Source organism: Terrapene carolina, unplaced genomic scaffold (genome assembly GCF_002925995.2).
Source record: "Terrapene carolina triunguis isolate 2854851 unplaced genomic scaffold, T_m_triunguis-2.0 Scaffold238, whole genome shotgun sequence".
NCBI lineage: Eukaryota > Metazoa > Chordata > Testudines > Emydidae > Terrapene > Terrapene triunguis.
The window spans coordinates 7,923,769-7,935,915 of NW_020664589.1; the positions used below are offsets into that span (position 1 = coordinate 7,923,769).

The following is a 12,147-nucleotide window of genomic DNA, read 5'->3' on the forward strand; positions in this document are numbered from 1 at the left end:
TGGTGCAGCACATCTCGATTTCTTTTCTGTCTGAACAATGTGACTAATTCTTGTTGGGAGTCCAGAGGAGATGGCTTAGTGGCGCAGGCTTCAGGCTTTACACAACTAGGCTGTCTACACTGAAACCTCGCACTATTCCAGCTCCATTTCTGGGAGCCCCAGTGCAGACGGGCCACTGGCATTTCTACCACATTGTCCAACACTATTCAGGTGTGGAAGTGTCATAGAAGACAGCACGGTCAGTGGATAAAGCACTCAATTATAGGACAGGGCACAGGGGTCTTATCCCTCCATTACTGACTCACTATGTCACCACGGGCAAGTCACTACCTCTCTCTGCCCCACCAACCGTTGTCATGTCTAGTCAGATTGTAAATTCCGTCTCTCACTACATATATTGTCACCCCTCCACTCTGCAGAGTGGTAGCTGATGTCTAGGCGCTTCAGAAGGAGAAATTAGTGTAAACTGTTTTCTTTATTCTCTATACACCAGTCCTGGAACAGAGGTGGTCACAAACGGCATGCAGCCAATTCTCTCGTTCAGTAAGCTCAGCCCATGCAACAACACTCTGTTCCTCAGAAGAACTCTGCCCCAAGAACGGACTCTACTTAGATTAAGGCAGAGAACAAACTTCCCTGCTGCCTGCTGCAGCTCCCCCAAATAATTTGCATCACAAAACTGACAGCAATGGAGCTCGTCTTCAGACTGAATGGTGCTTGCATGCTAAGAAAAATGACTTGTAAGACTATGTGTAACAGTGCCACCTGCCGACTCCTGCCATCCCAGTATTGCAATGCCTAGCACAAAGGGCACAGGCTGCGCCTCTGGGTGCTATTGTAATATAAACAATGAATAATAAGAAAATGCCAGTGCCCTATCTACATTAGCAATGGGGGCTTTGCACTGTGATGCAGCACTGACCGGAGGTTTCCTGCCAATGGTTAATGTAGCTAAAACCACATCACTCCTGCAAGCACAGGGTCACATCTCAATGGAGTTGACTGCATTCTTCCCAGGTACATAAACGGAGTTCCCTGCAGTGTGCTGGGGGGGCGAAGGGGACCTTTCTGATGAGACCAGGACAATAGAGGTTCTTTATGATCACCGAGGAGGGATTTTTCAAAAGCGCCTAACTCTGCTCCCGCTGGAAGCACTGGTAAAGCTCTCATTGATGTCAATGGGAACAGAGTTACGCCAATGCCGAGCACTTTGGAAAATCTCACCCTGCGGATCCTACAGCACTTCTAACCCAAGCCGAGGTTTGCCCTGGTGTCGCCAGCCACAAAAGCCCCAACCCTGACTTGTGCAACATGCACTGGTTGGAGGAGATGTAGACCTGGCTGCATTTTGGGGATGCTTTATGCAGCGAGTTTGTCAAGCATTTTGACCGGGGACCCAGGCACAGACCTGATTCCTAGTGACGAAAGAGTTAAATCCTGCATAGCCTTCCCCTCCCATTGCTCAGGGGGAGAGCTAGAAGAGAGGCTGCTGGGATGGCACAGAAGGGTGGCAAAAACTGGCTTACTCCTATTTCCTAATGGAGCTGGGCTTGACTTCTGCTTACTAATAATATCCCTTGTGGAAAAGTCCTTAGTGACTACCCCTGTGTCTCCTTTCTGCTGTGTCCTGCCCCCAGCTGATCAGCACTGGGGGTTCCCTTGGCAGAGAAGGTGCTTTATTGATATAAATAGATTAGAAAACATCTCCAGCCGGGCTGAGAGTGCAGCACTATGGTTGAGTGCTGGTCCTGGCTGGGGTGGTGTCTGTAGCAAGAGCAGGCCAGTCTCCTTAGAGACCAGTGGAGGGAAAAGGGCCAAGAGTCTGTGCATAGAAACGTCTGTGTGTAAATCAGCATGTATGTGCGAGCCTGACTCCCTAGCCACTCCTGAAAGTACTGGCTGAAGCCTTTAAATCAGTAGTTCTCAACCAGGGGTCCCCTAGGGGGCCTCGCGTAGGTTTTTTTTGGGGGGGCGTCCAAGGAGGACCAGCATTAGACTTGCTGGGGCCCAGGGCAGAAAGCCAAAGCCCACCGCATGGAGCTGAAGCCCGGGGCCCTGAGCCTCGCCTCCCAGGGCTGTAGCTGAAGCCTGAGCAATGTAGCTTTGTAGGGGCCCCTGTGGCGTGGGGGTCCCAGGCAATTGCCCTGCTTGCTACCCCCTAACGCCGGCTCTGGCTTTTATATGCAGCAAACCAGTTATTGTGGCACAGGTGGGCCGTGGAGTTTTTATAGCATATGGGGGGGGGGGGGGGCGGGGGCTCCGAAAGGAAAAGGTTGAGAACCGCTGCTCTAAACCACTTCTCTGAAGCTAATCGTCCTCTAAGCTCATTTTAGTTACACTGTGCCAGAAGCAGCCCCTTACCCAGGAGCACGGCAGGCAGGGGTTGATCGGAATCTATGCCCTGCAGGTGGCTCTGGAAGATCGCCCCTGGCTGACATTAGTAGGTCCCTTAGCCTACTTGTGGCCCCAGCCACTAGAGGGCAGCCTTTGTTACCTACTCGCAAAAGCCGGCAGGTAACAAAGTGAGCACAGACAGCATGGAAGTAGGTTCTCTGTGCACCCCTTTCCTCCTGAGAGAGAGGGAGCCGCTCCTGGGCACAGCCCAAAGCTGGGGCTCTGCTGAAAAGAAGCAGTCGCGAGTTGAACCTGCTCCCAACAGGGAGGGAGGTGAACAAGCAAAGGGTCTGTGACCCAGGGGCCTGCATTGCCCTCAGACCCCTGGCTAATGTGGATTTTACGTGCCCTAGGCAGCCACCATCCCTGGGACGAGCTGTGGCTACAAACCAGTTTACTTTCCAAGTAAGTAAAAATGCCCTGGGAAGGGAATGAACTCCTGGGCTTTGATTTCTCAGGCCCTGCCACCTCCCTTCGGTGTTTCCAGCAGAACTGGAAACGCCTGCACGCGGCTGGGACCTCTTTAGGAGTTTGGGCTTGATTCCCTTTTACTCTGTCCTCCTCCCAGTGTTTTTCAGAATGGAAAGATGGCTACATGCATGGTGACACTTCCCTTGCATGAATCCCCTCGCCTGGCTAGTTCTGCTCTTCGACTACCCCTCAGTAGGGGGCCTGAGAGCGGAACAATCCTGCTCGGTTGAAACAGATGGTTATAATAAAAGGAAAAAGAGCCAGGTCAGGTGTGTCTGGAATTGCTCTCCTGATGGGCTCCAGCTGGGTTAGGAAGTAAAAGGTTGCTCCGTAGCAATAGATAAGGTAATTACAGGGAATTAGCCTCCCAAGCATTTTCGGAAGGTGATTGATAGAAAACAACCCAACGAAATACCAGGCAGCCTCTTAAGGCACCGGACCAGCCAGCTGCCCCACATGCAGCAGGTTCAGACACAAGCGTTTCTGTGACTAGGTCTTCTAGAGTAACAAAATAAAATTGGGTGGAGTCCGTTGTCACTGGGTCACCTTCAAATTCCTCCAGTGTCCATCTGGGAAGCGTGACCGCTGCAATGCATCAGATGTTCACCTGCAGGTGTGGTTACAGCCTCCTGCAGTTCATCTAGTCCATATGCCCCAGCTCATTCTCCTGGCCCTGCTAACGGAAGAGGAGACCAACCGCCCAGCTGCTGCATCCCTGTGCAGGAGGGCAACCCCTCTTGCTGTTGCTTTGCAGACAATATTCTGTTGTGAGAAGTGGGTAGATGAAGGCAGGTTGGAGTCGGTTTGTGGGTGGAGCGGTAAATTCGACAGAAGCACCCAGCTGACAGCTGGGTGGCTGACTTGGGGGCGATACTGAGTGGAAAGAACAAAGGAATAGTTCCCACCTGGAAGCGTCTGTCCACGAGGCTGCCATGCCATTTCGCTGCAGCTGGGACCTTTATGAAGCCCTGCCTGTGAACATTAATGCTGGCAAAAACAACAAGGCGTCTGTGCCACCAGACTCCTTGTTGTTTTTGTAGATACAGACTAACACGGCTACCCCCTGATAATTAACGCTGGCGTTGTCCCAGGGCTCCCATTTGTTTCTCTAAAGACTCTTTTTCCAAGATTGACGTTACCATAGAACTCTCCCTTCTTCTTTTCTTCCGTGTTTCCTTGGTACGATATGCTGCTTCAGGAACTGGTGACAGGGAAATTAAACATCTCCTCTAATAAACCAAAAGGATGGGTGGGGAGAAGGGCTCCCTGCTGCAGCCTGCTACGCTGAGGTCTTGTCTACATACACAGTTGCATGGGTTGAACTTGTGTTGTGATTTGAAAACGGTTTAGTTAAACCTGCACAAAAAGCTGTGTGGACACTCTTACTTCGGTTTAAATCGGGGTTATTTTGGTTTAGTTTAAATAGATTAGGGACAGGATTAAGCTAAAATGAAACCCGCTACTTTTAAACCAAAATGAGTGTGCACTGAGGGGTTTGCACCAGTTTCATTGAGTGGCTGCAGGTTTGTGTGTAGACAAGGCCTATGATTCTGATCTGACATTGCTCTGTTACTCGGATGCCACTCCGTGCGAGTCTGTTGGGTTGCACTGATAGAACTCGGATCAGAATTTGGCCCCGGGAATGAGAAAATGGAGAGAGGCTTCCATGAGCCTGGCTGCAAAGCACAGAGAGAGGCACTGAATGCACTGCTTGGGGCTCTCTCCTCCCTGCCTTGCCTTTTCCCCTACTGGCCTTAGCAAATGATTGACCCCTGAATCCCCTTTCTTAAGGAACGGACTGAGCAACAGCTAGGAGTCCTTGTGGCACCTTAGAGACTAACAAATTGGACTCCTCGTTGTTTTTGCTGATACAGACTAACCCGGCTACCACTCTGAAACCTGAGCAACAGCTGAGTGTCTTATTTAGGTGGCCCAGATAAGATCCGGAAGAGCTCAGTGGCTTATCTGTAAGGGGAGCCAAAAATCTTGCCCACAGGGTCCTTCACTTTCCACACCCCCACCCCCTGATTATTTGTTCCCTGGCTTTAAATAATCCATAACTTCACAGACAAGGAATGCATTTCCCACCCCACCCCTTGCTCTACATTTCTCTGTGTTTGCATTACCATTTGCAAGCTATTCACTGTGGGCTGCAGCTTGGAGGCTGGTGGGGTGGCTTTCTCCTGCACCCCCCTTCCCAGGCCAGGCACGTCTAAGTCATCCTATGGGCCTTTCTAGTTGTGAGGCTGTGTCTGCCATTTGTGCTGAGAATCCAGCCGGCCTCCTCAAGCCGCACCAGAGATCTGCCCTGCTCTGTGTTTTCAGGGGAAAGCGCCTGGTGTGCTTGGAGTTGCCTCACCGCTGCTCCCTTTACATCTCAGCGAACATCCAGCTGTTCTCTCCTCCTGTACATCTTTCCGTCTTGGCCTGGTTTCCCCACATCCATTCAGCTGCTTGCCCCGTGTCCTCCTCTGACCCCCTGTAGCATTCAGCCTGCGACTGCTGGCTTGAGAGGGGAGTGTTTGAGTGGTGGGGGGGAGAGGAACAGGCTAGTATTACAGTGAATAATGTGGGCTTTAGGACCTGCTTCCAATCGCCCCTTCCTCCAGCTCCCACCCACCGCCTCACCAGGGGAGTTGCTCAGAAAGTGCTTTTCTTCTCCCTTGCAGAAGTTGAACTTTGGAGGCTTTTCCTTCATGCAGCTGTTGGTGGCCGCACTTCTTCCAAGGGCTGGTCTTGTCTTGCCCCTCCCCAAGGAGGGCACCTTCTAGCAAAGGGCCCTTAGCCCAGCAGCAGTGGCAGCTGGTTGATTTGTTTCAGGGCCTGTCTGGGAGCAGCCAGGAATGAATGGGGAGCTGTGTCTGCAGCTGGGGGGGTCTCCTCTGCCCCTCTAGAAGTAGCTAAGGAAAAGACAGTCTGATTTCTCTGCGTGCGATCGTTCTGGCCCTGGGGGGAGGAGAGTTGTGGGGAGATTCTCAGCTCTTTTGGGGGAGTGGGGGAGGACAAACTGGAGAAAGAGCATTTTGCACGAAGGAAGCCGAGGAAGGAATCTCGCAAAGGGTTGGGGGGCCATGTCTCCAGGCAGGAGCAGGAGCAGAGGGGTTGCCTGTCTCTGTGCGGTGGAAGACTCCCAAGCCATGCATCACAGAGCAGGGCTCCTTCTGGGGCTTTGGCTGCTACTGGCCTCTGGCCTTGGAGAGCCCGTCCCTGGTTCTGGAGGGGTCACCTTGGCCTTTGTCTTTGATGTCACGGGCTCCATGTACGACGACCTGGTGCAGGTGATGGATGGAGCATCCCGGATCTTGGAGCGGACACTCAGCAGGAGCACAAAAGCCATTAGCAACTATGCGCTGATCCCCTTTCATGACCCAGGTAAGGCGGTTCCGGTTCACGCTAATCCTGTTGAGAACAATGCATTGCGCTGACCCAGGACCCATGGTTCTGGTCCAGGCAAAGTGCTGCATTGCATTCAGCCAGAATCAATTATTCTGGTCCAATATGAAAAATGCTACGAAATGTGGGACCCATTTGCACAGGACATTGCATTGCACTAATTTAGGGCCATTGGTTCCAGTCATACTGAACCCATTTCACTCTGGGGACTGGGTTCTGGTCCCGTAAAAGGCCTGGTTCCCTTAACCCTGGCTCAGTACGAAAACAAGCAGAGCTGCATTTAGTAAGGATCAAAGTCCCCCACCCTTTCAAGGCAACTTTGTCCTGCCCTGTTGTCCCCCTTCTGATCCTCAGCTTGTCAGCCTTGTTAGGCACAGGGAAAGCTGGGAGGTAAACACTCCAAACACAGCCAGAGCAGGGTTATGCTAATATGGCTAGAATCATTGGTACCTGACTCGCTGGCTAGAAAATATCGGTTTAAATTTGAAAAGCATCAGTCTGACCCAGACAGCCAGGGCCTAAGATGGAAGCTGCCAATTTCCTGAAGTAATTCTAACAAGCCTCCCCAAATCCTGGGGGATTCCTGCCGCAGCTGATTCTCCTCACGTTACCATCCCATTTCGATTGCTTTAGCCTCAGGACCTTGCTTAATTCATGGCCATGCAGCTTGAACTGCAATTTCCTCCAGTCCCATAACTGGAGCAGGGTTGGGCCAGCTCCGTACTTGGCTGGAAGACCTCAGAGAGGCTGGGTGCTGCAGGACAGGAAGGGGGGTATTGGTGATGCAGTAGGTGGCTCTCCGAGGAAGTGTTTGCACTGCCAAAAGTGTGTCAGCTAACACAGGTTAAAATAACAGTGAAGACAAGGCTACTTGGCTTTTATCTTGGGCTAGTAGCAGAGGTGAAAGTAAGCCGGTACGCTGTGCCGGATTGGACCGGCTTCCCCAGGCTGGCGATTTAAAGGACCCGGGCCCCCCTGCAGCAGCCGGAGCCCCGGGCCCTTTAAATCGCCGCCTGAGCCCCACTGCCGGAGCTCCGGGGGTGATTTAAAGGGCCCAGAGCTCCCAGCTGCCGCAGCCAGAGTCCTGGGGCCTTTAAATCTTGATTTAAAGGGCCCAGGTATTTAAAGGCCCCGCCTCTTCCGGTTGAGGCCACGCCCTCTGCTCAGGACTCTGGCACACCGGTAAATCCTTAAGTTACTTTCACCCCTGGCTAGCAGCTTGAATTCGACCCCAGGCTGCCTTGTAGGCTTGAACTCTAGCTTCTCCAGCCAGCACAGAACCAGCGAGATGGTAAGGGCCCTATAGTACTGCAAGTGCTATGTTTTGGCTGTGAAGTGAACCTTGATCCTTGTGGGCATTAATGAGGGCAGGTCACTTTTCACAAGGATTAATTATGGTGTTAATTCTGAGGACCCTGGCCACATTCTAATTTGGTTAATTACATCCTGCTTCCCTAAAAATCCTCTTTTGCATTTTCTGCTGGCTGATACACTTCACATCATGTCCCAAACTACTGTTGCTGTATGCTGTTACAGTTACTGTGATCCACCCCAGAGTTGGCTGAATTTTAGTGGTTGGGTGAAGAGATGCCGTAGAGCAGTTTGAGGTCTTCTATCTGAAGAACACTACTGGGCTAATTGTTTATTTGAACTGTGATAATAAACAAGGACACAATGCTCTGAAGTTAAATAAAGATGAAAGTTGCTCCTCTTACTGGTTCTTGCTTTTATACACATCCATGAGGTGCTAACCATTCATACCAAATAAGAACAAGCTCTCTGGCAAAAATTCATACAGAAAATAGCAATTATGAAGAAAGGAACATTTGAATTAAAAATACTGAAGACGGCAGGAGAAGCGATCAGAGGCACGAACTGGATTTTTAGAATGAACCGACATCTATCTGTTGTGTACATTCCTTAAAATAGAAACAGGGCCCCTCTTCACAGCCTTGCATCCACTTGGTCTGTGGGGATGCATCTGCCTTTTGTAACAGAGAGAACAGCTGGCTTGTCCATTAAATCCAGGCAGCTCGTGTTTCTGCACTGGTTACCGTTGGAGACGGCGCCCCAAGGAACTCTAGACCAGGTGATTTGAGTGGACTCCATTTAATATGGTCCTGTGTATGGAATGTCTCAGGGTACCGGACGTGACTCTTCCTTGGGGATGGACCCAGATAAGTCAATTGACTCGTGGCTCATCTAAATGGGGATACTTAGGGACTTGGCAAGTTTCCGTTCCTTCATTCTCTGTCCCACGCTGCTCCACACCCACATCATCTGCTCTGCAAGTGCTGTGCATTGTTGCTGTCACACCACAGCCAAGGTGCTGCCCTCACAGTAATAACTACCCAGCAGGGCTCGGTCTTGTAGTCTAGGCCGGACGAAGCTGCGTGTTAGCCACGTCCCTGAGCCAGGCTACAGTCCAAGGCTGTAGCCTAGTCTGGTAACCTAGTTACAGTGCTGATCGGCCTTGTCTATGCTGCAAGGCCAACCATCTTTTAAAGCCTGGAGGGATTCTGGGGCTGCACCTGTGTCCTCTGGTATGGTAGCGGTTACAGTGTAGACTGGACCTAGAGGTGCCCTCCTTGGGCTTTGTAAGGGTGATTACCTCTCATTGCCGTCACAAAGGGCACCTGTAAAGCAGAGGGTCTCTGTCAACCCGGGAAAGAGCTGAAATAGCTTGGAAGGTGCGGGAGGATGGGGCATGGTGGGTGGGGCGGGGGGAAGTCCTCAGTTCCTGTGGTACCCCTATCATGCTGTAGCTGTTTATGTTTGCATGGAAACAGATGGGGTTACCTCTTGCCAGGGACTCGTCTGGCTGCATGGTCCCTTGTCAGGCCAGGCATCTGGTTTGCGGTAACTAGAGCACCCTGGCTCGGTAAATTGGCCGTCTCTCCTGTTAAGCTGAAGGAAAAGCCTTCCGGTCTCTGTGGGAGTCAGTCAGAGCGTTGACATTATTTCAGAGGCCTCCGAGCCTGTCTCATGTCAGAGAAATGGTCAGTTCATTGGTACTGAGCCAGAGTTCGGTGTGTTGATGACTCTTTGCACCTATATGTGGCATCATTCATCTGAGGGTCTCTTCCATTAAAACTCCCAGCCCTCCTATGAGGCAGGTAGGTGCTCTTAACCCCCAGAGAGCGGTAGGGAAACTGAGGCGCGATAGACCTGTGGAAGTGCATTGTGTTAACTAACTTGTCTTAGCTAACTTGATGCAAAACGTGATTTTTGCCTTTAGCGAGGACAAGGGGCAGTCATGTTTTAATAACGTGTTAGGAGCTGGTGGTGGTGAACTCTAGGGCGGAGTCGAGTTTAGTGTTGCATTAGTTAAAACGTGTCAGTGTGATGCGTTTTCTCATTGTAGACAAGGCTGCGGTGACATGCCCCGGGTCACAGCCAGGAAGTAGAACCCGGGAGCTTGGGCATCCACCTGCCCTGCTCTAGCCACTAGCAGAATAGTAGGCTTTAAAGGTGCCCCCCATCTCCTCCAAAGCTGCAAGGCCCAGAGGGGAGGAGTGTTAACAGTGTAAAGGCATCGCACACATGGGGAGATGCCTGCTGCACCAATGAGGGTATGTCTACACTGCACTTAAAAACCCGTGGCTGGGCCTGTGCCAGCTGACTCGGGCTGCGAGGCTGTCTAATTGCAATGAAGACATCCGGGCTCGGGCTGGAGCCCAGGCTATAGGACCCTGTGAAGTGGGAGAGTCCCAGAGCTCCACCGGAGCTGCATGGGCCAGCTGCGGGTGTCTCCTTGCAGTGTAGACATACCCTAAGTGTGATGGAATCTGCTCCTGTGGCGTGAGCCAGCAACTCCTGAATTCCAACCCGCTGTCAACAACGGGTATGTCTACACTGCCGTCGCGGGGTATGATACACCCGAGCCAGCTTTAACTTAGTTAGCTCTGGTACCAGAGCAGCGAAGCTGCAGCGGCAGCACGGGGCCTTCAGCGCTGGCTTGGTGCCTGAGTGCCTGGCTTGGTCCCGTTTGCAAGACTAAGCCATATGGGGGTGTAACAAAGTCCTGTTACCTAAATAGCCTGTAATCTAGAAAGTGTCCCATTACAGGGCTGCTCTTTTGGGACGCCGGAGGGGAGATCACCTCTCAATGCCACACGGGATGGTGGCCACCGTGGAAAAGCACGGACTAGCCGAGCCATCATCAACCAGCCCAGTAAAGGAGACCCAGCGTTCTTCCAATGGCAAGGGAGTGTTCTTTGAAAGAAAGCTATAGTTGCTGATGCAGGTTTCTGGGGACAGGCAGGAACTAACATAGGCCTTTTGGTATTTGCGGTGTTGTTGTAGCTGTGTTGGGCCCAGGATACTAGAGAGACAAGGTGGGTGAAGAAGAGCTCTGTGTAGCTTGGAAGTTTGTCTCTTTCACCAACAGAGGTTCGTTCAGTAAAAGATATTACCTCCCCCACCTTGTCTCTCTCATAGGCCTAGTGGGGCTGATATAGGGAAACTTAATATGGGAGAAAGAGAGAAGGAAGATTGCAGACTTGTGCCCAGAGAGGAGAAAGTGCTGATATCTGCTGTCTTGATATCTTTGTCAGAGGTTGGACCAGCGACCGTCACAGCAGATCCCGAGGAGTTCCAGCGAGAGCTCAGAGGTCTCTACGTGCAGGTACAGTTGTCCGCCTCATCTTAAAATCTGTAGCGTTGTTGGCTAGTGGCCTATGATAACTGGTATTTGAAACCTGAGTGTGGCCAGTTTGGAAACCCAGCTTGTTTGGTGGGAGTGTAACCCTTCGCGGTTGGCAAAGAAGCCCCAGATGCCAAGGAGTGTCACTCCTAAGCCGAGCTGCCATGGAATCCGTGCCAGAGGAAAGAATTCGGCTTTGTCATTACATTTAAAAGTAACTAGGAGCATCCTCCAGCAGAACTGGCTAGATCCTCCCTGCCACGTGCGGACTGGGTGCAGCAAGGAATTCTGGTGGCACTTGTCACTTTTAAGGGAGATACATTTCTAGGCCCAGGGCAGGGAAAGAGAAGGGCTAATGCTGGTGCTGCTGGGGACAAGTTCAACTCCTAGCACAGATGTAGAGCAGCCTCAGGGTGTGCCCAGCTGCCCCTTATTGGAGAATAGCTGAGGTGTGGGAATGTCCTGGCGATGCCCCCTGGCGTGCTCCCAACGCGCATGCTGTGCCTGAGGCTCCGGAGGGGTGGGGGAGAGCACAGAGCAGCTCTGCGCTGGTCGGGAGAGACCCTTGGGAAGAGGTGGGGGGGCCTGGTATGGTCAGTGCCCCAGCAAGATGCCGGGGGTGCTCTGCTGCTGCAGGTACCATCTTTGGATGGGACTTGGACCTGAGGCCTTGTCCGCCCCTGGTTATTCTAGATCCCTGGGAGCTCTTTGCAAGAGCAGGGGTCCTGCCTAGGGTCCGACTTGGGGAGCTACTGGAGTTGTTCCCGACATGATTTTTCTCCCTCCCACATAAAGTTTAGCTGAAAACAATTTTTGTTTATTTGTTTTTCATTGAATATTGTCCCCAGAAATGTTCAGGTTTTTATTGCAACCCCCCAAACTAAAAACGTTCAGGTTTGGATTGAAAAACCGACACCAATAAATATCAGCGGGGCAGCCGTGTCAGTCTGTATCCACAAAAAGCAACGAGGAGTCTGGTGGCACCTTAAAGACTAACACATTTATTTGGGCCTAAGCTTACGTGGGTAAAAAACCCCACTTCTTCAGATGCAATACATTGAACATTTCTGACAGAAATGGAAAGTTATACACCCACTGCATTCCACTGCAGAGATGGCTGCATTTTGGCGACAGAGGAAGTGACTCATGCGTAGATAGTCATAACCTTGAGTGATGCATTTACCTCTGTGCTCTGAGAGCAGGACGTGTGCGTGTCTCGCTGCAAAGAGCTTTAGGGTCCTTCG

General features: G+C 51.6%; 1 protein-coding gene across 1 annotated transcript in view; it reads left to right on the plus strand.

Annotated features, from left to right (window-relative positions):
* The first annotated feature begins 5,879 nt into the window (after nucleotides 1–5,879).
* HMCN2 (hemicentin 2) overlaps nucleotides 5,880–12,147 on the plus strand; it is a 114,987-nt gene continuing 108,719 nt past the window's right edge. Inside the window, exons 1-2 of the mRNA XM_029912711.1 lie at nucleotides 5,880–6,237; nucleotides 10,815–10,885. Coding sequence (XP_029768571.1) covers nucleotides 5,937–6,237; nucleotides 10,815–10,885 — 372 coding nt within the window. The 5' untranslated portion in view covers nucleotides 5,880–5,936. The remainder of the gene's footprint in view (nucleotides 6,238–10,814; nucleotides 10,886–12,147) is intronic.